Raw genomic sequence first — 27,940 nt, forward strand, 5'->3', positions numbered from 1 at the left:
GTTATATTCGGTTGTCCGAGCAGCCGAGGCCGGGAGTCGGACACCAGCCCGGGGAGTCAGCAGTGTGGCAGCAGCCGTGAGTACATTCATTGTTTAACGTCACTTTAATCAGCACAGACACACTTATCTGTTACACTACTCGTAGTGTTATACGGGTGTTCCGCTCGTTCTTTTAGGCTGTGCAGTGAATCGTTAATTCCGTTAATTTTCTGATTTCTTTTCAGTTAGCCAGCTTGCTAACCATAATGAACTTATTTTTATTCTGTATACGTTTGTTGTGGATTTAAATATAAACAAAAATGACGCTCATTAAGCATTTCGTGATTTTCCGTTTTGTTTTAGTCTGACAAAACACTGCCTGACCTGTTTGACAAGTCGACAGTTTGCTATTCACATTTAAACAAACCAAAAAAAGAAGAAGAAAAATAATCTTCAAATATCTCTGTGACGAAACAGTATATTTGGAGCTCGCGCGCTGTAAGGATCCGTGCTCGCGCTAAAACCGCTAATTATATAGAGCCGTAGCGCGCGACGCAAACTTTTAATAAGAGCTTTTGTTAAAAACTTTTTCATTCATTCATTCATTCATTCATTCATTCATTCGCTCCTGGTGTTTTCAAGGCGAAGACGTTTTTACCCTCTTTTACCGCCCCCCCCCCCGCCCCCCCATCTCCTCTATAGCCTGCAGTGTGCCAGATGTAGTAAAGACGTTGATAACTTTGATGTGTGATCAGCGCGTGCGCTTCTATGCTGTATTACGACTGTAGATGTGCGCGTGCGCGTCCTTCTGGTCAACCAGTTTTTTCCCAACTAGCAAATAAATAAATTGCCCTGTTAGTTTCCTGACGTATTGTCTTGGGGTGTTTCCATCTCTGTCTTTGCATATACTTTTAATAATATTGGAGACATTTTCTGATTATAGATGTAGGAATCACTTTCTAATGCTTTTACAGTTATGATACTACTAATAATAAATACAAATTGTAGCACTGTTTTAAAAATGGCTGCACAGTGGCGCATCTCCAGGGTCCAGGTTCGAGTTCAGCTTTGTGTGTTCTCTCCGTGCTTGGTGGGTTTCCTTTAACATGCCAAAAACATGAAGATTAGGCTCATAGGCATTTCAAATTTGCCCGTTGTGTGTGCTCTGCGATGGCCATGAGGGTATACCCCACCTCATGCTCATATACCAAGTCTCCTGGGAAAGGCTCCAGGCCCTCCCTTGACCTTGTATACATTTGTCATAGCACTGCAGACCTGCTGACCTTTGCACATTTTGTGCAGGAACTCTGCATTTTGTCTTCGGAGTACGGTGCTACGAGGGTGGAATGGGCGGAGCAGGCAGGATTGAAAAGTGTAACAGGAGTGATCTGTGGCAGAAAGGATTCATATCAGCAAAAATGAAAGGGAAAGTTTACGGGACAATACTTAGACCAGCAATGTTGTACGGTTTAAAGATGTTGCTACTGACAAAAAAGACAGAAAGCAGAGCAGAAAATGCTGCAATTTACTTTGGGAGTGACCAAGAATGGACAGGACTAGAAATGAGTATATTAGAGGGACAGTGCTGGTTTGAGGCTGGATTAGGATGGTGCAGAAGAGGGATGATGGGTATATCAGGAGGAGAATGTTAGAGATGGAGATGCCAGGCAAGAGGGGAAGAGGGAGATAGGAAGGAAATCCAGGAGGTTGGAGTGACAAAGGAAGATGTGGTAGACAGAGTTAGATAGAGACAAATGGTCCTCTGTGGCGACCCCTAACGAGAGCAGTCGAAAGTAGAAGATGACGTTGCTATATACAGTAAACATTTTTTCCATTTCTGCATGTTCCACTTTCCAGCTCATCATAAATATAAACTTTGTATATTGAACATTTTTAGTCAACTGACTTGTGAAAAGTACTACACCCAAAGGATTAGGCATTATTCCTGATTTGTGTTGGCAAGCTTGACCCCTTTCAGTAGATTGCCCTGAGTGCGTGTTTGTAGAGTGCTAAGCACTGGAATGGTGTCATCTTTGCTATCCTGAGTTGTGTCTGGGACTGGTTATTATAGAAGTGTCAACCAAGAGTTTGGAAAGCCTTGACAAGCTTTGTATTTATATTCATAACAACAAACATGATAAAGGGAGTACATAACAATATTATGTGAAGTGAAGAGCCGAATGCAAGAGTCGTGGAGCAAAGGACGGGGAGGAAAATTGGGTCATGCGGATATAGATGGGGGGGGGGAGGGCGGTGGGGATTGGAAGAGGGAATTGGAAGAGGAATCAAAGCAGAGAATCAAAGATTCAACGGTTGCTACAGACATTTGTATTGACAAAGCATAGAATCAAGTCACAAATTAACAACAGAATTTTTTTTTTTTGATAAAAATGAATAAAACACACCGTGACACTAGTGATGTAAACTACTAAAACAAGGCTCAAAAAGACAATATAATAGTAAAAGTTCAAATACAAATCAGGTACCTTGTGCTGATCTGTCTTGGTTCATATTACTTACTGTAAGAGCATAAGTTTTTCCTGTTAGCCCACATCCGGAACATTTCATAATCATATCTTATTGGCTGAAGGATTGAAGGAACACCTAAAATGTTTTGGAAGTCAGGGACTTCACTAACAGCGGTGTGCTTTACTTTATTTTGTTTGGTTTATCAGAAGTGATCCTGCATCTGGACAGCTACTTAATCATCCTCACATCCCAATAAATGCACATGGTTAAAATCTGTCTATCAGCAGTCACATTGCTTCTTGATGATGTGTGTTGTGCAGCCGGTGGTGGGTTTTTGGAGTGAGTGTGTAGCATTAAAGTCAGTCAGAAATAGGAGGTTGTAAATCCTCCTTTTTTTTCTTCTTTTTTTTCTCTTGAATGAGAGGAGAAAATCTGGAGCTAGATAAAAACAAGACTTGAGCCCAGCTATCTGGAATGTCACGAACCTGTGTGTGTTTGTTTAATGGTTGAATAACATGAAACTATTTCATACTTTTACGCGTTCCTGCACTCCATCACACATAAGATATCCAAATCCAATCGGATGACGGAAGTGGTATAATCTTTCTTCAGAGCAGGTTTGTCGTTAGCAGAGGGCTACTCACAAACACGGCTGTGTTTACTCGCCGTCTTTATGTAGCCTGCCACTGTATGGCATATTTTGTTTAATCGTGATTCCTGGACATGAGCATGCAGTTTGAGTGGCTAGTATGTGCCACTAAGTGTTGTGTCATTAGACACGAAGTATTGACTGGTTTTGATTTAAACTGGGAAAGGATAATTTTTTTTTATCACATTATTTCTTTATTAAAATTTCATGATGATTGTTAGCATTGCCTCAAGCCAATCAACATGCTCTCTTCAGGTATACGTGTTCATTTCTCTTGCATTGTTTTTTCACAAAAATGTCCTGTACATTAATTATTTTACTAGTTTTAATGCAATTCTATAAAATTTTGAATGATAGACAAACATCTCTGAAGCAAAACAAGTCTAGTTAACCTACTGACATTTATGTCTGTTTAACTCGCAGACACGTAGTAAATGAGGCATTTTGGCTTCATTTTTGACTCCCTGTTTGTAAATACAGTCATCGGGAAAACTACTGTGACAGTTTATGGCCCAGTGTGTAAAGGGGTGTCCATATAAAGACTTCGTAGGTGTGGAGGTGCACCATGACGTTCTGTCTTTATAGGTGATGTAAGAAGGAAATAACAGGAGCTTTATCTTTGTGTAAAATGACTTTGTGGTGAAGGATCGCAGTAATGTTATTGCCAGATGGTAGGCTGAAGTAAAGCAAGGATTTATTACACCGCATAGCAAAGGGAACCTGTTTAAAGTGTTGCTTTTCTCACGTACAATAACAACAGATTTATGAGTCCTTAATTTACAGTGTCTCATGCTTCGGCCTGATGACACTTTACTGTAAATATAAGCCTTAAGCCTTGCATGCAGTGTTATTTCACACGAAGGTGTAGAAGTCACTTCTGGAATTCCATGCCTGCCGTTTTTACAGACGTTCTTCCTTTCCACTGAATTATGAATGTACTCCCACCGGGGAAACCGGCCCTGTGCGGGAACAGAAACAGGCCTGTGTGTTCGCCCGTGTAGCCGCTCAACGTTTTATACATGGTCCCTGAACGTAGACTCAGATTTTTGGGCTCGTTAGGAATGTCTGGTTCTGGCTTCTCTGGAAAATGATGAAAAGCCATTTCTTTAGGTGTACTCATGTAGCAAGAGTGTGGATTCACAGAGTAACTGTTTAGATTAAGTCATGAGACTTATAAGAGAGTAAAATTACAGTTTAACCACTGACTCAAAAGTTCCTTCATGTTGGTTCAGCATTTTTCTTTCTTTCTTTTTTTTCAGGTTTGTCAGTATAGGGGATCTTTTAGCTGTCTGTTTCTCACTCTCTGAATATCTGTTTTGGGAAACGTCCTTGAAATCTAGCTGAACCGTGACACTGCTCTTGACATTGCTGGTGCCATCACATTTTGTCCCATGTGGTCAGGATAGAGTTTGACCAAACTGACTTTGCAAATAGCATCAGGAAAAGAAAAAAAAAAACAAGGTTGGTGGTTCTGCTGATGTGCAAATGTGCTGTTCAGTATGTTGTATTTTGTGCTAAACTTAGCTTTAGGGAATTTGCCGTGTAGGGCAATGAGGTAGTGCCAAAGCAGAATTATTGTGATGCCAGTTGTGATTGTTGGCACAACAATCACAACTGGCATCACACTGACTAACTCTTTAATAGGAGTCAGCAAACACCATGATGTAAACACCATGATGCTACTAACATATCTATTTGCAGTGTTTCCCCCCCACCCCCCATCATGGTGTTTGCTGACTCCTGTTAAAGAGTTAGTCAGTGTACAGACTAACGCCCTGTCCACACGGAGATGCGTTTCGCTGTATACGTATAAATTTTTTATCGTATTGCCGTTTCGTCCACACGAATCTGGCGTTTTAGGAGACTGAAACCGCTATTTTTTGAAACCGGGTCCCAAAGTGGATAAATCTGAAAACGACACCCTTGCGGTTTCGTGTGTACAGCCAATCCGTATATTTTGTGAAACGATGATGTCATCACATCACGTGTTGGCTGCGTCACACGTAACAGCAACAACAATAATGGCGGACTACATGATTGTGTTCGTGTTGCTACAAAGCCTACTAGCTTTATTACAGCAAAATCTATTGCTTCTATGCAACTGTTATGAGCAACAAGCGATAATGAACAACACCATCTTGGTTCGTATACAGCGCGCAAGGTTATGCGCATGCTCAAAGTCTTCTTCTCCGTGTATAGTGTATCTCTATGGCAGAATTACAGCGCCCCATACTGGTCTGGCATATATACTACACCGTTTTTAGTGGTTTTGTGTGTACGCAGATATTTCTTGAGACGACGCCGTGTTTACAAAAGAAAAATATCGGATAGGGAACGCACTGGCTTCGTGTGGACTAACCCTAAATGCATCACTCTTTAGGTAGAGATGAAGTCAGGGCTAAATTCTCTCCTTGACTGCAGTTTTATTGCATTAGTGACACTTCTCAGAGCATTATGGGCTTATGTATGGTGTGACATCTTTATTACTGTGTGTGTGTTTGTTTTTTTTTTTTTTTTTTTTTACAACCTTTGCCCTTTGTATCTTTCCTAGTTATATATTTAAATCTTATTTTCCAGCACTGGTGCTCAGCTCAGAACTGGGAAGTTGCTAAATGTGTCTGTCTCTCTGGACCAAAACAGCGCCACATTTTTTCCTTTTATAAAATCCATCGTTTCAGGAGCCGTTAGTCACAGAGCCAGTCTTGAATCACCATCAGAGCAGCCAGGCGCAGATTGAACAGGAAATGACAAACACCTCTGATATTTAGCCACAAAGGTGTTTTTATACTTTATAAAGTAATCTTGTGCTACTGGGAGTAACATTACATTAAATGTAAATGGGGGGAAAAAAACAAACAAACAAAACATTACATTAAATATATAATAATATATAATATACATGAAATCTAGAGTCCGAGTGGATCCGTTTAGCTCAATTAATTCTACATACTTGGTGCAAATGAAAGTAAAGAGCAGAGTTTGTTCACCTTGAAGGAACCATCAATTTAAACCAGGACAAAGTTCTTCTGCCTGATCACCTTTATCCTATGATAAAACTTTTCCTGATGCGCAGTGTCAGCTTCAGGATGACTCCTCCCTCCCTGTGCTATAGAATTCACATATCCGCAGTCACCTGATCCTCTACCTTAAGTTCATACGTTACCTCTCTTCTAGACACATATTAAACACTTGTTTCCTGTCCAGTGTATGATTTGTGAAGATGTTGAGCACTGAGATGTATTTTCTCCACAAATAGGAATTTTAATACAGTGTACATAACTGTGGCTTCACCTTCAGGATTGATGGTTCGATTCCCACCTCGGGTCTGTGTGTGTAGAGTTTTGTATGTTCTCCCCCTGCTTGGTGGGTTTACTCCCACAGTCCAAAGACATACAGATTAGGTTAATGTTGTTCCTAAATTGCCTGTGATGTGTTGAGTCCATGGTGTACCCCTCCTGAGAAGTCTCCTGACATAGACTCCAGGCCATGGTGGAATGGATAAGCAGTATGGATAAATGAATGAATAAATGAATAATCTTTTAAGACCCAACTAGAGATTGCTCTGGCCCTGAACTTTAAACATTCTGTAACAGCTAAACCTTGTGAATCTGCCTGAGGTGTTTGGTGAGTGTGTTCCTGCGTGTTGTGAAAGTTAGGTGTGACTGCATTTTTCCCACTCTTGCTTTTTTCTACCTTTTACTGTGCAGGTGTATTTAAATCCAGATGAACCATTTGAGTCTGTTACATATTCATATATATATATATACACGATTATATATGGTCATAAGTATGTGGACACCTGACCACTAAGCGGCCCTTTTCCCATTTCTGTGGACATTAACATCAATCCAAGTTGCTTACCTGCTTAATCGCTTCTGTGGTGTGAATAAGTGTGTACAGTGGAACCTTGAATTACGAGCACCATTTTTTTTTCCCGGAAGCGGGCTCGTATTCCAAAACACTCGTAAACTAAATTAAATTTTCTCTTTAAGAAATAATGGAAACTCAAATTATTCATTCCACAGCCCCAAAAAATAAATACATAAAAATAATTAACACAAAATATGAAGTAAAAATAAAACAAATCAACCTGCACTTTACTTTTTAAAAAAGTAAAAATTAGGGATGCACCGAAATGAAAATTCTGGGCCGAAAACGAAACCGAAATTTTTGGATGCACTTGGCCGAAAACCGATACCGAAACCGAAAATGGCTTCATTAAAAAACATGTTTAAAATATTTTCTTTTTGTTTGTATTAAAAAAATGTTGCATATTGCAACTTTGCTGTCCTCATCTGAAACTTTGAAGTGCTTCCAAACCGCCGACATACTCCGTGTTTGATGCGTAATGACAGCGCGAACGAGACGGGAGGATGGGAGAGGCGTGGCGACAATTTCGGCTTTTATTTTCGGCGCTTTCTTACGTTTCGGCCGAAACCGATAATGCTATTTCGGCCGAAAATTTTCGGCGGCCGAAATTTCGGTGCATCCCTAGTAAAAATAAATTCTGACAGATAAGTGTTTCACGCTGTGCGTGCGTGTGCATGCATGTGCGTGCGTGAAGCCTCTCCCGTACCGAGAGAGAATGTATGAACCGGCTCAGTGTCAAATTTCGCGCGGGAGGCTGAGGGAGAAAATGGATTTTTAACATTCTTATGAGACTTTCTTACACAGTAAACCTTTTTCCTTTCTTATTTTGGTTTCACGTAAACACATTAACGGAAAGACTGCTTTGTCGGAAAAATTTGCAAGGGACATCGTTAATGACACTCGCGTGAGCACATACTAACAGATTCACTGTTGTAAAGTAAAAGAAACAAACAAATGAACCTGCACTTTACCTTTGAAAAGAATCGCGACAGAGCAGTGTTTTTGTTTAGAGCAGAGAGAGTGTGTTTGTGTGTGTAGCACCTCCTCTCTGCTTCACACACACACACACACGCTCTAAACTGCGAGAGAAAGAGTGTATGTGAGACACAGCACGGTGTCAAATTACGCGCGTGCACATACATAACGGGTTGAAACAGAGAGGGAGAGAAGAAATTTATTTTTAACCTTCTAATGAGATTTTCCTGTGCTTTACATGCGCACACACGTGTGTTATAAGGAACAGTACATGCGCACTGTACACACGCGCTTAGAAACACAAAATAAAATATGTTTTACAATAGGTTTGTACCTGAGTCTCCAATAATAAAAGTAGACCCCATCATGACTTAAACACCTTCCGTCTTATACTTAACTTCAGGCCTCCTGACGCTCAGTATCACTGCAGATCGATCAATCTCTGCCATCCGTTATCACCCAAATGAGAATAGGTTCCCTGTCAAGGTTTTTTCCTTTTGCCATCTCTGAGTTTTTTTTTGCCATGTGGTTGTGATTCGTATATATATTTTTAAAATTTCATTTCATACTCATTTCAATAATTTTCTTTTTGATTCCGTAAACTGCTTTGCAACAATGACCATGGTTAAAAGCGCTATATAAATAAAATTGAATTGAGGTAAATTAATCAAGGGTGTAGCTATGGCTATTCCTATTCAGTGTTCCTAATATGGGTTCTGGGTCCACCCTAACCCAATGCCAGTAAGAGAAAGTTCCCAGTAGGTGAACATGTGAAACGTCACACAGAGAGAAATCTGAGTCCAGGATCGAACACGGGCAGCCACATCATCATTAGTATAATTATTATTATTGTTAGTAGTAGTAGTATTCTAAAGACCAGGACAAAGTAATGACTCCCATATTGCAATTTTTATCCACTTCAGCATGAAACAGTTGCCCGTATGCATCCCTGATTTTGCTCACACACCTGTCATGCTTTGCTTGTACACCACGATTTTGAGCCTCTCATGTGTTTCGCACAGTTGTGCCTTAGGCAGCAATTGTAAGCAAAGCTTTGGATAACAGCAGTTCAGCCTGCTGAATCAGACTCTGTGTCCTTGCCCCACAGGAATTCCACTTATCCCGTTTGCTCCCATATGTTTTGCAATGACCGTCTCCACATATGCAACACCTTTTGTTGCTGACACGCATGCCAAGACTCGTTGGACAGGTGATCTCCTGTCTCATGTTTGAGCTTGTGTAATGTCACCGCTAAGGTTTTGTTTAGAATCGATTTTATTTTATTTACTCTGTTATTTGTCCTCCCTTTGTTTCCTTTTTTTTTTTGCCTTGAGTAAGTGAAAGTGCCGGTGATTTACAAATCATTCTGGTCTGTGAAATGACTTTTCCTTTGATGGAGTGAAGTAATGATGATGTGTCCGGGTTTCATAATCCATGGCTCAAATATCAGCATGTTCCTTTTTTTTAAAGCATTTGCACGAGTGTCGTCAGAGCATATGGGTCGTATTTAATATGATCTGATTAGATGGACACTTTAATCTGACCTGCACCTAAGTACTGCTTCTGTACTCATAAATTTGGTCACATGGTCATCCCAGGACTCACAGTAATACTCATCCTGAACACTTTTTTTTTCACACTCTGATTATATTTTTTTATAATCCTTCTCTCTGGTGTCACTCAGAAGAGGATGAGATTTAACTTTGGATCATCTAAAAGGCAATGAGGTTAAAGACACATTGTCACCTCTACATCTGGATTTCTGCAAAGCTGTTTTGTCTATTGTTAAAAGTGGAGTTGAATTGATTGCATGGTGTCGATATTGTGAAAGTTTTTATTTTTTCCTTCAGTTCAAGCTTGCACTTCTTGTATAGAATTCTTATTGGAAAGATAAAAATATATTATACAGAAGAAGCTAATACAACTGTAAAGTCATGATCTTTTTTTTTTCCTTTTTTTTTTAATTCTATACATCTGGTAATGAAGCAGCGGTAAAGAAAACACACATGCTTTCCACACACACACACTTTACCACATTCTCCCCCATCCTCCCCCTTTCTCTCCGGAGGCAGGGAGGCAGCTCCCATAGCTGGGCAGGAAGTGTTCTGACTTGCTGCCTGAGGTCTTTGTGAGGCAGACAGGAATGCTGGCGCTCCACATTCGCCTCAGAGGGTGTGTAGGGAGCACTTCCTCAGCCTCAGCCTCTGCAGCCACTCGCACCACAGGTCTGGTCCTTTTCTATTCCTTTCGCTTTTTGCCATATATTTTAAATTCTCACTGTAGTTGCGTTCATGGTTCAGCATTTGTCTTAAGGAAGAAAGTGCGCTCGAGTTCTTTATCTCGTCTACTTTACTGGCAGCTAAGTCGCTTGAACACAGCTGTAAAACATCGGGCTGTTATTTCTTTCTGAACTCATCAGCTTAAAAAGACTGTAGAGGAAAAGGTCGTGTTGCACTCCTTCTTTCGTTTGCATTGTCTTCATTGTTCCCTTCCTGGCTTACGGCTGTTAGGACGCTTTGGGCGGAGAGCATGCACATGGATCTATTTCGCTTAGTCTGTCAGCTCGGGTCCCATGGGAGGAGTGTGTTTGCTTGCTTGCTTTTGTGTGTGCGTGTGTGTGTGTGTGTGCGCGTGATTGTCTGCCTGGAGTGTTTGGTTGATAATGCATAATGTTCAAATGACTTCAGGGCCCAGTATTAAAAAAAAACAACATTTTTTTAAAGAAGGGAAGCTGTAGGGTTTAGTTAGTTTATGAGAGAGGAAAAAAAAACACTCATGAATCATGGTTTGTTTTTAACTTAACACTAAGAAGAAAGCAAAGTTGAAATTGCTGAATAACACATTGTGTTGGCGAGTAAGAATATGCTTTGAAATGAATTCTGGGATCTGAAGCAGCTGAAGGACATCAGCGGTGGTGCTTCAGGCGGGGCGTCTGAGATGTTGCTCTATGACGGGATCAGACAGACCTTGAAACATCCTGTACTGAACACAAGATAAAGCCTTTTTTTTTGTTGTTCATTGGTTTAGGTAATATCCAGGTATCTCTGCTATGTCCCGTTGCTATTGTTTGCTGTTGTGTGGTGTGTAGGAGGGAGCTGATTCAGGATGGCTCGTGTTTGTGTTCTTTTCGGAGCGAGGAGTGACGGAAAGACACTGTGACGGGTGTGTGCACATCCACCTTCGTCACTCCACCCGCTGTGGCGTTGAGTCATCGCTGAAAAAAACGGGTAGCTTAACATGTCCTGCGGCTCAGCCTGGCTTCTCCTTTAGATCTGTAACCACTGGTGCATCATCCGTTTTCAAGTCTTCTTTAAAGAAGTTTGAAGAAGTCTGACTTTGATTAACGTGAGCATGTATGAAGCAAAAACTACACTGAATATGAATTGATGTCATTTTGGAGTTTTATATCTTGAGTATTTTTCAAAGTACTGTTCAGTCAGCAGTGTAATAAAGTAGATTAAAGACAAAACTGGTGTGTTTAAACTATTTAAACCAAAATAATGTCTTCTAATAGAGCTGAGTGTGAAAAATACAATACACTTTTAGACTCATCATAGATTTTAATCACATTATAAGTATAGTATTACTATACTTATAATGTGATTAATATATATATATATTCTGTTTAGTTATTTTCCTTAAATGTTATCCAAAAGATCATGATAAACATCATCTTGCAAGGCAATGTGTTTCTAAATTAAATTTTTTTTTCTCATATTATCTTTATTTTCTTACATCTGTTTTTATTATTTACTGTAAGAGTCTTCTGGGGGAAAGTAAAAATTTTTATTTTAAGTTTAATATGAAATATTATTCCATAAAATGATTTGATTAGAAAATAAAATTGAGTGAAAGTCTTTCTACTTTAGCTTAATAATTAGAAAATAATGTTCTTCCGTTTTATTCATCACCACTATATTTTATTGAGATTTTTTTGTTAGATTTTTTTTTCTTTCTTTTTTCTTCTCAAATTAACAAAAAAAGTTGTTACTACAATTTACAATTATTATTATTATTATTAATAATAATAATAATAATAATAATAATAATAATAAAAAACAGACAAACAAACTACAAAATGCTCCAGGCTTCATGTGATGTACAGCTCACAAGCAGTGATGATGTAACTGAACTCTGCAGTGTGCAGCTCTGAATAGGTTGCAGTTGAGGTATTTCCTGAGCTCATCGGATAGTCATTCACACCCTTTGTTAGCTTTTCATGTCCTGCACTGGTGTTTACCTAAAACCCAGACAATGCTGCAGCCTAAACGTACGCTTTTCCCCAAATCAAGACAAAAGCATTGTTCTTTATTTGCATGTTTAACAATCCTGTGCGTATCATGCAAAGTAAGTGTTACTGTTTTCTGTCCTGGAGTGTGGAAAGTGATGGTGTGTTAGCTTTGCACTTCACCCACATAACAAATCAAAAAGCAAAGCAAAGGGAATGTATTGTCCTGGGAAATGAATAGTGTTTTTCATTCTGACTTCCTGTGTTCCTCTCCCAACAGAAAAAGGGCACATTGTTGGAGTGAGGAAGGTACAGGTCATTCTCCAGGGAGATGGCAGCGAAGATATCCAAAGACGAGCTGGAGGAGCTGCGTGAAGCCTTTGAGAAAGTCGGTAAGTGGGTTTCCTGTTCTGCTGGTTCGGCCAGTAAACTTTGCCTGCCGCGAATCTGCCATGGAAAGGGACACTCGCAGCTCCCCCATATTATTTCGTTCATCCTAAAAACAAATTGTGAAATGTTTGCTGTTGAAATGTTCAACAAGGTTTTGGTTAATTGTTTTGGAATGTGCTACCATGATGGTTTTGTCACGTCTCAAGGCCAAAGCCGATGAGGTTTCACTTCAAGGCTCGTCCAGCTTGTTAGACTCTTCATAATGGAATTGGGCGTGCCTCCTAGGTGTAAGGTCAAAGGATGACATCCGTGTAAACGGCACGTTTCACTTTAACCCAGAGTGATGGAACGAGTTAGGTGATGACGTGGGCTCAGACGGAATATATCACTGAAATTAAATTGGTAACTAGCAGATCTAAAGTAAAAGACAGCAGTGGGTTAGAAACAACAGCGCAGTAGAAATGATAATGCATCCATAAACTTACCGTCAACAGATTACAGCGGGGTTATAAAAAGTTAAAAGTTCACTACGTATCTTAAATATGCTTTAACTCTCTAACTTGGGGCCAGTCTCTTAGTCTATAACAAACTTAAAACAAATCAGATTAAAAGATTGTGACTTCAGCTCCATGTTAAAACATTTGACACAACCATGAGTCTATGTAATTATATTACGTCATCCAAGAGTAGATAAATTTTTATTTTTTTTTTAAGTTTAAAATGTATGACTTAAATGTAAGAATACTTGGCTCAAACAAATTTCATTAGCATTAACTGTGATGAATAGTGTGTCGGTGTTGACCTGTTGTGTGTTCTTCCCCTCAAATAAATAAAGAATTAACAATGGACTTTAACCATAAACACTCCCATGTGCTTCTACATCTGGGATTTTGCTTACAGCAGTCGAGACACATGAAACGCTGCGACGGTCACCCTAAACTTTGAGGCCAGGGTTTTAGTTTATTTCTTTAAAGGAAGTCTGTTATGTAGTACTTGACAAAATGCAGAAAAAATGTGTTTCCTAGGCATTCCTGCATGGAATTAAAAAAAAAAAACAGTTTCCAGTTCTGTCTGTTATTTTTCTCTAAAGCATCACGACAATCCTGAGGGCCTTATTAAGGAAAAATCAAACTGCTTTTAATGATTGATAAATTTGCTCAGCACAATGTGACATAACTTTTCTTTTAAAACAAAAAATACCTGAAATGATGCATCACCACAAAAATGTTCTTTATCCACAGACTAGACATGATGTCTGTATTATAGTTCACTTCAGGTCACTGTAATTTCTATTAACAGTGATGATGTTGGTCATTTTATCCACGCCCTTCCTTCAGCGTAGTGCTCTCTTTATGCCATGGAAATCCCATAGGCATTGTCAGTTTTAATTAGTATACTCTGCTGATTTCTGCTTTTAAAACATGCTTAAATTGTGCGTGCTCCTGATGACATAAGTCCATGTAAGTCTTTCTATAATGTTTTGTGTCTTGACACAAAGTTCCTGGCAAATAATTCTGCTGAGTATAGAGGCCGGTCGATACTGGAGGTTTAATCTATAGATCACAGTGCAGCACTTTAGCTCACATTTAAAATGGCTGACTGCAGACTGCTGTGTCATTCCCGAGATCAGTCCATTAATGCAGCTCTGATTTTATTAACCCTAAGAGCCATTCAGCATTCAACCAAGTCACTGCTCAGCACAGCATCCATGTAGGGCACTTAAAAGTGTATAGCACTGTTATGTAAGACTTTATCTAGGGGCCTAAGCAGGGTATCCATCATGGAGGGCACTAAGTAAGGGTATACAGCAGTAAAGAAAGGGTTATATACAGTATGTAGCACACCAGGTAGGGTGTACAGCACGGTCATGTTCTACTTTATGTATGACACTAGGTATGGTGTGTGTGTATATACGATAGCAGGTAGGACATTATGTAGGTAAAATGGTACCATTATGATCTATCTCATGTAGGACTCAACATGAGTAGGGGATACAACATGTAGGGCACTTGGCAGGGAATACAGCACCATTATGTTCTACTCTGTGCAGTAAATGAGAATTCATTGCTAGGTATTTTTAGCTGGTAAAAAATAGTCCTTATCGCAAAGCGATATGCATGTCAGGTAAAGAATTTTCTATCAGTAAAAAAAAAAGAAAAAAGAGAGACGATTGTTTAGAAATTTCCTAAATCAGGCTTATAAAAAGGCCCCTCCACTTGTCCTGGTTCAGCTTAGACTTACCATTTTTCACCTCAATTTCTTTCAAGTCTGGTGTCTGATTTAACTAGGGTTATTGTTAAGCCGCAAAAAATTTAAGGACATAAGAATATCTGAGTGTTGGTACAATAAAATTGCATATCCATGGTAACCATCTGATTAATCTCTAAGTGTAGCTATCTTAGCTAATAATAAGCTTATTATATTGTATGATACAGCACCTTCCTAGCCAAGAGTCACAGATATTAAAGAACTGTATTATTAGCTTAGGTAAGGCATTATATGCTCCTGTGTGTACATTAGTGTTCTGGGAGCAGCGAGTGGGTGCATGAAAGCTTTAAATCATCCCAGGAGACGTAGCTTCATTAAAGCTGCTTTACTTCCTCCTGCTCTGCTTGTAATTTTTGGCTTCGGTGGAACAGCTTGTTTGGATTAACCAAACAGCAAAATAAAAACAGTTTTGTAATTGCTTTCGGGTGGATCTTGCTAATAAAGTGACTAATAAAGCGTGTTATAAACATGTCTGCATAGTCAATGATGCTGTCTGTAGTGCTGGACTTGACGTTAACATGCTAAATTGTGCATTAAAATCGATGTGTCTGAATGATCCTTTTACAGATTTGGACAGTAATGGCTACATTAATGACTACGAGCTCCATGACCTTTTCAAAGAGGCCAACCTGCCCCTTCCTGGGTACAAAGTCCGTGAGATCATCCAGAAGCTGATGACCGAGGGGGACAAAGACAAGGATAACAAGATCAGCTTTGAGGAATTTGTTTCGGTAAGTAAAATTAAAAGTTTTATTTATTTTTATTTTTATTATTATTTTTTAAATTTTAATAAACATTAACTTAATTTTGTTGTGTTATAATTTGCATTTTGAGCAGATGTTTAATATTATCTGAGTCTCTGGCCGGTTTGTTTTAGCAGAACGGGATGAATTTATTGTGCCAAGTCCTTGATTAGCAGTGTCAGTAGATGCTTTAGACTAATCCCTCAAAAGAACTCTAAATGGCTTTTGGTTTAGACAGCAAATGTTTTTTTTTTTTTGTTTTTTTTTCATTCCTGAAAGATTATGGTGTCAATTTGATGCGTTCTTGAGCTTACTTATTAATCTTTTATAAAAGTTGGTTTTAGCAAAGAATTTCAAACATATTTACAAAAGCTTTAGTAATACTGTTTTTTTAATCAGTCCTAAACTGCTAAAAAAAAGCTCACAAAGTTTAAAAAAAAACTGACAACTAAATTTACTGAGTCCCTTCTAAACACAGAATCTGCTAAATCTTCCAAAAATGCAACTCCTTCCTTGTACTTTTTAAGGCTCCATTTTTTTTGTCTGATATTTTTGTCTTATTTTTCTTAATTTACCAACTTGCTTTGAAATCATTTCTTTCACATCATGTGAATAATGCAATGAATCATATTATATAAAAAGCTTCCAAGTTTTATTATAGACTCTGACTGACACCCGACAGAGGAAGTGTCTGGTCACTTACTTTTGAGTCATCACCCTCGCCTTGGCGTAAAATTCCTAAGATGATCTGGCTGCAAGATTGTGTGACGTTTCATCCTGTGAAATAAGCAGTGCCATTTGTCTAGGCTTCTTGTCACGTGAAGCCTAATGGAGATTTTCCTCATCAATGCTCCCAGTGTTTGTTTACTCTGCTGGGACAGTCTGGAGGGTGGGTGGGGAGGAAAGATTATATTGAAGTTGCACCGTCAGCACAGATTTACTGTTGTTTCTATTTGGAAAACAGGGCACCAAAAAAAAAAAAAAAGCATCTGTATTTTTGGTGGTGTAATTTTGAAAACGTCACATGGAGGCAATGGAATGTCTGAGTAATCTTGTTGCACAAACAAAACCCACACTTGCATTGCTTTTCCTCTCTGGTTTTTATTTGCAGATCTTCCAGGAGCTCAAAAGTAGTGATATTGCAAAGACCTTCCGCAATGCTATCAACAAGAAAGAGGGCATCCTGGCCATCGGCGGCACGTCAGAACTGTCCAGTGCAGGCACGCAGCACTCCTACTCAGGTAAAACCTTTTTTTTTTTTTTTTTTTTTTAATTAATCTAATCAAGCATTTTTGTTCCACACTCTTTGGCCTTTTGAAAACACTTCTGTTTGGTTGGCTGAATTAAAAAAAGAGGAGCCCTCATGTATGTCCTCTTGTCTTTTAAACATTTATTTGTCTTGCTTGTTGCTGTTCTCCAGAGGAGGAGCGGTTTGCTTTTGCGAACTGGATCAACTCTGCATTGAAGAATGACCCAGACTGCAAACACGTGCTTCCCATGAACCCCAACAACAACGACCTCTTTAAGGCTGTCGGAGACGGTGTCGTGCTGTGGTGAGTCAGTTAGATGATCATTTTAATTCAGCGAATTAAAATAAATTTTCAGTGGAATCCAGTTAGATTAGATTTCTGTTCTCATATAGGCTGCATGTGTCTGTTCTTCTAACAGTAAAATGATCAACCTGTCTGTCCCTGATACAATTGACGAGAGGACAATAAACAAGAAGAAACTGACGCCGTTCACAATCCAGGTTTGTGTCGACTTATTGTTTCTATGGCTGCACTTCTTGTTTAGGGAATTGTTAAGGTGTTTTAAATGTTTCAAAACGGTGCTGTCTGCTTAGCAAAACTGACAAATCATAATTACATTCCAGTGCATAATTGTATAATAAAGATGTTTTCCTAGTTCTAAACGAAGCCAGTGTCAGACCCAGCATTCCTAACCTAATCCCTTTACCCTATCTATGCAGGAGAACCTTAACCTGGCGCTGAACTCCGCCTCAGCCATCGGCTGCCACGTGGTGAACATCGGCGCTCTGGATCTGCGTGAAGGAAAGCCGCATCTGGTGATGGGCCTGCTGTGGCAGATCATCAAGATTGGCTTGTTCGCAGACATCGAGCTCAGCCGGAATGAGGGTGAGCTCCATTTCCATCGGTGACCAGAAACCGACACCATTCAGAAGCGAGACAGGCTGATAGCATTGGCCTGGAATTCAACAAACAGTGTGCCTGTGCAGGAGTAAATAATTAAGTGCAGGGAAGAATTTTATCAAAGCTGCAGGACAAATAAACAAAACGAGCTGATTTTAGACAGATATGCTTGCTCTATCTGATTTGCTCTTGTATAAATGAAAGGCTTCAGCATTGCATTAAGTGCAGCGTGTGCAGTAATGGATGGTTTGCAGGATTAAAGCTAAACCTGCACTCTTCTCAGGGTGGGACTCGGTACTTGGTGCAGAAGCACACATTAGTCTTCTGTTGTTGGTGGGCATGCAATAGTCTCTAAATAGTTCTGTATAAACAGTGTAAATTTGATCAGCCCAGTTCATATGTCAGGTTACAGGTATTCAAATAAATACAAGACATGCAAATACAAAACAAAGCAATAGATGTGTTAGGATAAGTAACTTAAAATGATGTGTATTATATGAGAGGCGTTCGAGTCGAACCAGGACATTTGATAATAGTTCTTGTGAGTGAAGGCATGAAACCGACTGACATTTACAGAAGACTTCAATGACAGTTCAGTGATGATACTCTTAGCTGCAGTAAAACATCTGAATTGTGCGAACATTTTAGAGAAGCCCGTATATCAATGAATGATGATCTCAGCCAAGACGGCTTGAGCACACTGCAGTCATTACCATGAACGATCTTTGAGTGGAACGACTGATCCTTGGAAATCGACAGATGCTTTGTTGCCAACTTGCAGATGATGTGCATCTGCATCCATCCACGATGACGGAATATGCATACAATCAAAAGTCCCAGTTTGAATTGAACGCCCCTCATGTCAAGTTTTCAAATGGCAGATAAAATTTAGCAAAGGTATTTGGGATGCTGTAGAAAACTGCTATGTTTATGTTGTACCCATTTTGTTTATATATACACAGCCAAATTCACCCTGCTGGTTGTGTTAATTCGTGTATTTATCTCGTTGTGCTGACTCGTGTGTACATGTGTGTGCTTTCCCAGCTCTGGCAGCATTGCTCCGGGAAGGTGAGACCCTGGAGGATCTGATGAAACTTTCCCCAGAGGAGTTACTCCTTCGATGGGCAAACTTCCATCTCCATAATGCTGGATGGCAGAAAATCAACAACTTCAGCTCTGATATTAAGGTACACTGGCCAGTCATTTTGCATCTGTAAGGAATATTGGTCAGGAACTACACCAAAATAGTAGTTTATTAAAATCAGAATTTAACAAATTATCCAGCAACTTCCTCATAATGGTAGTAGTAGTAGTACATGTATACTCTTGTTCTTATCAGTAAATAACCTTTTCAGGTTATAATTTCCTTATCAGAAATTATGATGTTATGGAATGTATTAAACTGACATGGACTGCATTACATTATATATATATATATATATATATATATATATATAACTGCATTTTAGTTCTCCCACATTGTTCTTCAATTAAAGTTGCATTAAGCTTAATGAAATAGGGATATGCAGTATGTACATTACATGTTTTTTGCTTAGAGATTTTAATTCTCAATTCTGGGCTATTTTGTATTCATACTTTACATGGTAGCTACAGTTTTCCTATCAGATGTATGGCTCATTTTGCATTTTGATCTACTGAGTCAAAATCCTGAGCAAAGCTATTTGCTAGCTAGCTTCCTATTTAGAATACATTTTTAAGGGCAAAGAGAACAGTTTGTCCTCCCTCAGTCTAAAGGAAATCAGCCCCGAGTTAAATAAATAATTTATTCAGATTCAGCCCTAAACAAATGTTTCCATGGGACCACAGAATGCAGTCTTGTTTTAGTTCTTGGTGTAAAGAATCCTCGCTCACCCTCATGTCATCATGAGCACAGTAAGATATGGGCCAATCTCAGGGTAAGCCTGTCTTGGGTCAACAAGGTCAAGCAGCACAATGTCTGGCAGCCAGCATTGCTTTCAGCACTGCCTGTTTGTATTTCTTTCATATGTATATAATCCTCTACGTCTCTTTTATACTTCCCTTTATTTCTTTCCTCTTAATAAATCAGTTAAACGTTTGTTGCATAACGTCCCTCCGGTTCTGGCTTCAGGTATGGCATTAAACGTGGAGAACCTGGAGAGATTGAATTAATCAAACAGTTTTCCAGACCCCCTGTGATCTTTGGCGCCCCCTTGAGGGGATTTGGACCCCACGTTTGCAAACAAGTTGTTTGAAAATAAGTTAATCCAACCCCAGTGAATATAATCTGATGTGTTCTGTGACTCAGTTCACTTACCTTTTTTGCATCCTACGCAAATGTATTAAGGTAATGGTAGGTTGTATATTATATCACACCATATCCTGTAGTAGATCTTATTTCTTATCTTGATTACTGAATAAAGGGCCAGTGTTGATGTGTCTAGTACTATCTCTTACACTTTATCTGTTTCCCTATGCTTCAGCTCTCAGACTTCTCAAACTCTGTGAAGGTACTTGTTTTGCCAAATGCACAGCCATCTGTTATTCACTTAGGCATGACTTTTTTTTCGTCATATTACATTCTGCCATCTCTGATTTTCTGAATGTTAAATTTTTTAGGAGATCCCAGCATGCTCATTAGTTTTTTCATGCTTGTCAAATTTTTTTTATTCCATAGTGGATTTTGGTATATCCTGTAATTGTTGAAGTTGTTGTTTATGTGTGTACAGTTAATAATTGTGTTTTTTTTTTTTTTTTGTGGACCCTTGTAGGACTCCAGGGCTTATTTCCACCTCCTAAACCAAATTGCACCCAAAGGCACTAAAGAAGGCGAGGAACGCATTGACATCAGCATGGCGGGATTCAATGTAAGTCATGCTTTACAATATGCCTTTGAATCATTGACTTGCACAACCAGCTTGGGACAGAAACAGATGTAAATCTGTTTGCCTCCGAATTCCGTCATGCATGGAGAAGTTGTAATGGATTTTTCACAAATACCTTGGCTTATCTCTTTGTTTTTGTCTGATCTTCCAGATGTGAATCCAAATACCTTAGGGCACAAACTAAACCTTTTAACGTGATCTGTTTATCAGGGCAAGAACTTGTAACATAACCTGTTTATTTATCTATATATTTTTTTTATCATCATACTAGTTTAATATGATGATAAATTATTTTTGGTGTATTATTGTCAGTACCAGCATGTGATCCCGGATGGTTCTGGCAGACCTTCTGACCAGAAAGGAGGAGTGTTAAAGCATTAGATCGGCAGACTGGGTAGGTAGGTGTGGCGGTGCCTTTCAGGTCAGGAGAGGTTTAACGATTTAATAGACACTTAAAGTCTGTGCTGTGACTGAAAACGCACTCTCTCTGCTCAGACGGTTATCACAGGCGCTTTTACTATTGAAATTATATAACTCGTTGAACTTTATAATCTATAGCTCCTGCAAAAGGACTCATGTACACTATTTCGGATCTCTGAAAAATACTTTTTAAAGTTAACTTAATGTTCCTGATATGAGTTTGGATAACTGTGGCTTTTATGCGACGTGAAGTATTGGGTGAGCCCTTGAATTAAAAACATGAGCATAGTTCTGCGCAGGCCAGTTCTGCTCATGTGCTGGACTCCTCCATGTTCTCATGAAAATATTTTCCATCCATATTGTCTGGGACTTTTTTAGTTTTAGTAATGTTCTTCTAAAAGTTTTGTCTGCAGAAAAAGGCTGAAACAATCAGCACATCTGTTAACGCAGTAGTCGCCAAACTTGCTGTCTCAGGAGAAGCTCTTATTGTACATGTTTTTCCCATGTCTTGACAAACATGCTTGAGCCGGTTTGTGTTACATATCCGGTTTCCCAGCGTGCATGAAGATATTTCACCATTTACTCTTTTATCACTTGGACTCAATGGCAGAAAATTCCATTATAATTTCTTACATTCACATGACTTCAAAGTATGAAAGTTGTTGGAAGTCAGTTCACTATCCTTTTATTAGGCATTTAAACCGTTTTTCAGTAAAAATAAAACAAATTAATTATAATGTCCCTTGTTGTTGGTTTGTACTTCTGTTGTACTTAAAGGGCCCTCCATGGTACTGGCAGAGATGTGTTAAGTTTTTAGAAAGGGATCTTATTCAATGGCATGTATTTGCAGACCTGAAAAGTATCATCATTTGGAAATGGAAGACTCAAGACACAATGGTCCTAAATCTCCTGTTCTAGAAATAATCTTTCATTTTTGGCCCTAAATCACATTTACAATTTTTCTCCTTTCAAGGAGTAGTTTATCACGTTTAAAGGATGATTTTTTTTTTTAATTATAATTTATTTTACTATTTCCTCAATAAGTTAACACAGTGTGTTAATGCTTTAAATTAAATACGCCTCAAATAATGCATATTTGAATACCTTCCTTTCACTCCTCCTCCAAATGTGCCATTTCAGTGTTTATGTAAACGGGCTACTGTCGAACCAGGGGTGGTGATCATCTTAAATGAGATCATAATAGAGGAATTTTTTTTAAGCCAAAAATGGAAAAAGCACAAAATGTGGGGAATGTTTTTGTTTATATAAAATTTATTTTTTATACATAATAGATCCTCTTTAAAATTGGCAAGAAATGTGAACATATTAACAGTGCTGCAACTATTATCATACTATTAGATAAAACAAATTGTGCTATATTAGACTAGCAAATGGTGTGTATCACAGCTCTACAGAACAGCAGGAGCTCAGGGGAAGAAGGGTAAAGTAAACTACAATATAACTTTGTAAGGCAGCTGAATGACTGGGCCGATTGCATGTCCAGCATCACAAGTAAATATTCTCTGGAAACTTATTCGCCTTTCAAAACTAATTTTTTCCCCAAATGCTATGTCTCTGGTTTTCTGTAGAACACACTCTAGATTCACATTTAAGTGATTTCAGACTTGCACATTGCCATGTTAATATACTTAAACCTTTTTGTGGTGTGACAAGAAACCACTGGGGGAAACAACCACGGCCAGACAGCACCAGGGAGTAAAAGAAGCCTTTTCAAACCAGTTAATGCACTGTTGTTCTCAGGTCTTTTTCAGGGTCAAACTGTGATCAACATGACCCAAGGCCACTTCCTTACACCAGCTTTGTGTTTGTGCGTTTGCTATGAATACTCCCTTTTCTGTGGCTGTTTTTCAACACGCCGTTATCTGTGCTGTTACGTTCCTTTGACACAAAGTCCAGATTTTTTTTGTCAAATTATTTTAATAATACATTTATATTTTATATTATTGTATTATCTCTATTGCAATCATTTATCTCTCTTCAAATGGCAAATATCACCACTGTTGGGGGGGAAAAAAGAATACAATTTATTTTGTCAGGACTTGTCTGTTTTTAATGCAGTGTTGGCTTTAACGCTGACTGACGTTAGAGAGTGGCATCAGTATAATGTCTTGATAGAAATCTGTAGCTTTTACATCTTAAACAGAACCGTATTTACTTAAGGTTTCAGCATTTATATATTACTCAAGCTGAATGATTTTTAAGGGAAATTAAATCTTGTACGATTGTGTTTTGCTATTTCAGGAGAAAGACGACTTGAAGAGAGCAGAGGCTATGCTGCAGCAGGCTGACAGACTTGGCTGCAGACAGTTTGTCACATCCACCGACGTGGTGTCTGGAAACCCCAAGCTTAACCTGGCGTTTGTAGCCAACCTCTTTAACAAGTATCCAGCACTGACCAAACCCGAGAACCAGGACATCGACTGGGGCCTACTGGAGGGTGAGGAAAGAGCTAAACACAGACTGCTTCATACCCCGCCACCCCCCAAAACCGCTGCCAGATCCATGGAAATACCATGCTGTAGCAGTTTCGGGGTTTTTCCAAACCAAGCACCATCTAGTACTTTTTTATTTGGCAGTTTATATCCATCCATTATGGAATAGACCTTTAAAAATAGATATTTCTTCATCCTTGTTAAGGCAGTTTGGGAGGGTGTGTTTAAGACAGCAGAGAATGTGACTTTTACTTTGGATTGGAATGTGGACAAATACCATGATCATTTCCTGAAGAGTTATTTTGCTCAAGAGGGTCTTGGGGCCATCTAGTGGTTAAAATTGGGTCTGATCAATAAATTTTGCTTTATTTTTTATTTATTTATTTATTTATTTTTGTTTGTTTTAAGAAAAGCGAGCATAGAATCCAGCATAGTTTGGTTATTTAATTTTTTAATTTTTTCTTTGACAGTACTGGAGAACTTTACGAAAAGCAGCAACTTAACTGTTTGTCTTTGGGGTTGGGTGTTTTCTATGTGTCTACAGGTGAAACCAGAGAGGAGAGGACTTTCCGAAACTGGATGAATTCCCTGGGTGTGAACCCTCATGTCAACCACCTATATGGGTAAAACTTGGGATAATTTTTCACAATATCAGGGAACTTTTCAGGATTGCAGCTTTAAAATAGTTAATAGTGTTTGGTTATTTTTATATGATTTAAAACATGCTCCATGATTGCTTTCTGAATAATATGATGGGTTTTTTTTCCCACAGTGATCTGCAAGATGCCCTGGTAATTCTGCAGCTTTATGAGAAGATCAAGGTCCGTGTCGACTGGAACAATAAAGTCAACAAGCCTCCGTACCCAAAGATCGGGTCCAACATGAAGAAGGTACGCATTTCCTGATGTTGCACCCTAGACTGTCAGTAGTTTTCTTATTTTTCTTCCTAATTCTAAACAACATCAAAAATGGCATTAGTCATATTGATGAAAATATGCCCTTCCCCATCAGTCCTTGTCATCTTGATAGATCATATTAATGGTTCTGTACCAGAAAAATATTTCAACAAATTTCATAAAAAGTCAGCACCCTCAGACACAAGTAAAATAAACAGAACGTGGACAAACATTCAATTAAAAAGATTCATCATAACTGTTAGTCAGGGATATTGGCTGTGACTGAAACATGACAGGATGTGCTAAATATGTAACTAATCAATGACTGGGTGTTGTGCTGCTGTTGCCAATCAGTCAATCAAAAAAAAAAAATTACAAAACGAATTAAACAAATACTTGGACAGTGCTTTACTGATAATTGATTTATTATACCTTTTAACCTTTCATAGAGAAAGTTGTGTTGGAACCCATAATCAACTGCATTATAAATCCTATAACTCAATAAGATTTACTGAACTTCAGCAATGAATATAAACTAATTAGTTATTTTATCACTGCCTGTCTGTTATATAAGGTTGGTCAGGACACTGTTGGGTTTCTGTGTGTGTATCGTATCGTGACTTACAGCTGTTATATAATAAATATAAAAATAAAAAATCCTCAGAAAGGGTCACCATATTAACTATTATTATATTCATAGATTATGTGCCATACAGTACATCCTATACCGTCAATAAGGTAGTATAATGAGCACATTAGTATAACTGTGTGATTTGACTTATAGCCAGCACAGCTGTACACATCTTCTGTCCAATACAAATCAAAGTTTGAATTCAGTGCTGTAACGAAAACCAAATTTACCCGTAAGTGATAATGTGCATTTTTTTTGTGTGTGACTGCAGCTGGAGAACTGTAACTATGCTGTGGATCTGGGCAAAACTGCAGCCAAATTTTCACTGGTGGGCATTGGAGGCCAAGATCTAAATGATGGGAACCCCACCCTGACCCTGGCTCTGGTCTGGCAGTTAATGAGGAGGTACAGTCTTCTTTAGTATATTTGGTTATGTAGCAAAGGAACACTGATGTGCCTTTATTCATTGATCATGTAACAAGAAGGTATTGTGGAAGTATTGGAAGTATTTCTTTCTTTCTAGTGCTGACTTTGTGGTCCTCTTTGTGTTTTAGATATACTCTAAATGTCCTTGAGGACCTGGGAGACGGTGAGAAGGTTAATGATGACATCATTGTCAACTGGGTTAATAAAACTCTGGCAGAAGCAGGAAAGAAGTCAAAAATTTCAAGCTTTAAGGTGTGTTGAACAGGATTAGGTTCTTCCTCCTGATAATATTTTAGCTCGTACCAACTTTTTAGTCTCGTCATGCCCTCTAACTCTAACTCTAAAATTGTTTGTTTTTTAGGACAAAGAGATCAGCTCTAGCTTGCCAGTGTTGGACCTTATAGATGCAATCCAGCCAGGCTGCATCAACTATGAGCTAGTGAAAACTGGTAGCATGGCAGAGAGTGACAAGCTGGACAATGCTAAGTAAGTCGTAGCAGATGTGTTGTGCAACGTAAATCCTTTGGTACTATAAAGCTGCAAAGATGGCTAACATTTATACATGAAATAATACAAGAAATAATTATTTGTTGGATTCACATAGTAAAAATCAGGGTTTTGTTCATTTCTTAGAGCTTATTAAAGTAAGGTTAGTCAGTGAGGTTAAAGGTCATGTTAGTGACTAATGCCTGCAAGCCAAGTGCCTCTGCAAACTCTTTTCCGCAGAAGGCAGCTGCTGTGTAGGATAACTTTCCCACTCTCACACACACACACACACACATACACACTCACCCTATTCAGTAAACTGGTGTGGGTGTATGTGAAAGTTGTTCTACACACATTTACAAATACAAATGCTTTAAAAGTCTCCAAAATGTGCTTGTTAGCTGAAATACAGCTTAGATACTACTTTCATGCTTTCATCTAGTCCTTCTTTAGAAATAAAGAATAGGCTGGTAGCTAGCCCCTGTAGCTCTTAATAGTGGTGCCCAAATAATGGTGAAGTTTGGAAAATCTTATTTGCTTTTTTAAGTCCTGGCCAATACAAAATAGCAAAAAGGCTGATTTTATTTTATTTTTTTCCTCAAGTTTCTTTTTCTTTGTTTAAGGAGACCAGAGGCCCATCTGACTGTTTTAAACATGACTACAGAGTGTTTTTTGCATAAGCGGCTGACATTAAACGAAGGCAGCTGATATTTAACCCATTACTTTCCCATTGCAGATATGCTGTATCCATGGCCAGGAAGATCGGTGCACGTGTGTACGCACTACCTGATGACCTGGTGGAGGTTAAACCCAAAATGGTCATGACTGTGTTCGCTTGCCTGATGGGTCGAGGAATGAAGAGGGCATAAGAAATTAAACAGACAAACAAACAAAGAAAAAATGCAAGGACGCTACGGCCAACCAAATGCCGACGTCTGACCCACAAGCCATTTGCTGGATGAAAGGCTTCAGGTTGAATAAAGTAGCCATAACAATTGCAAAAAAAGAAAACTCAATTAGCAACAGATGTTTAATGAATTATGTCTAAGTCTGGCAGGACTGGGGTTGTATTTGTAAATGGGAACGGGTGATTTTAACTAAGGGAGGGTGGGATATTTTTTTTTTTTTTTCTTTTTTTTTTCTCCTAGACCAGATTTAAGGTTCCAACAGATCTGCGACTGGTACATGCCTTTCTACTTTAATCATGCAAGATGACCAAAACATATCTGTGATGGAACCTAAGCCATGTCGGACTGTGCCATGTGTATTTTGTTTGCGTGTTTGATTATTGTGGAGTGAGTGGTGATGTTTTAAAAATGTTCATCTTGAATCTGACTGCTCCACAACGTTGTGTGTGACAATATGGACAAGGCCTTAAACTCATGCAGAATTGCCTCTATGCAGTACTTAATTCTGTGGCCTCTTTATAAGTCATCTTATGAGATGCTTATTTTCCTAGCGTTTTATACATAAGTAGAGTTTATGGTAAAGCAGTTAGAACTACATAAACATCATTTGCAGGCAGAAGCTTTAACACATTCCATAGTTATGATCTCATTTTACTATGCGTCTTATGTACATGTATATGCAAGTGTGCTTTTTACATCGAGGACGATCCAAGCAAAGAGAACTATGCATGAACAGTCTTTTTTTTTAATCTGTTATTTACAGCAATACACTCCTGGGAATTTGATAAAAGCTTTAAAAATTAACAAATGTTGTGCAGACAGTAAAAAGGAAAATAAATAGGAGCATAATATGGTAAACGAGGTTCAGTTTGAACTTGTCTTTGTGGATTGCCTGTAATGTTAATGTTGGGGAGATAAAACTGGAACTGCCTGGATTTATTGGAGCATGTTGACTGGATGAATGATTAAGACCAAAACATTGTAAACATTTCTTGCAACTTGACCATCTGTGTACTGAAAAATAAACCAGTTCATAAAATTTTTTTCTTAATCTCAGATTTTCTTGTCTTAAGATTTTATAATCATCTTTACAATCTGATCCTGTCTGCTGCTTCACATATTTTCTTTTCAACCA

General features: G+C 38.6%; 1 protein-coding gene across 2 annotated transcripts; it reads left to right on the forward strand.

The window, feature by feature from the left end:
* Window positions 1–27,848, forward strand: pls3 (plastin 3 (T isoform)). Of its 2 annotated transcripts, none has more exons than XM_053505822.1 (16): window positions 1–76; window positions 12,451–12,562; window positions 15,396–15,559; window positions 16,683–16,812; window positions 16,992–17,124; window positions 17,240–17,321; window positions 17,541–17,706; window positions 18,766–18,908; window positions 20,472–20,567; window positions 23,268–23,463; window positions 24,003–24,081; window positions 24,231–24,348; window positions 25,257–25,390; window positions 25,540–25,663; window positions 25,773–25,897; window positions 26,634–27,848. In XM_053505822.1, exons 2-16 carry the CDS (start codon window positions 12,502–12,504, stop codon window positions 26,764–26,766), a joined length of 1,884 nt encoding a protein of 627 aa, XP_053361797.1. In that variant the 5' UTR covers window positions 1–76; window positions 12,451–12,501; the 3' UTR covers window positions 26,767–27,848. The 2 variants fall into 2 exon arrangements, with proteins under 2 accessions (XP_053361797.1, XP_053361796.1); XM_053505821.1 differs by lacking the exon at window positions 1–76 and adding an exon at window positions 10,051–10,167.
* The last annotated feature ends 92 nt before the right edge of the window (window positions 27,849–27,940 follow it).

Source organism: Clarias gariepinus, chromosome 10 (genome assembly GCF_024256425.1).
Source record: "Clarias gariepinus isolate MV-2021 ecotype Netherlands chromosome 10, CGAR_prim_01v2, whole genome shotgun sequence".
In the NCBI taxonomy this organism is placed as follows: domain Eukaryota; kingdom Metazoa; phylum Chordata; class Actinopteri; order Siluriformes; family Clariidae; genus Clarias; species Clarias gariepinus.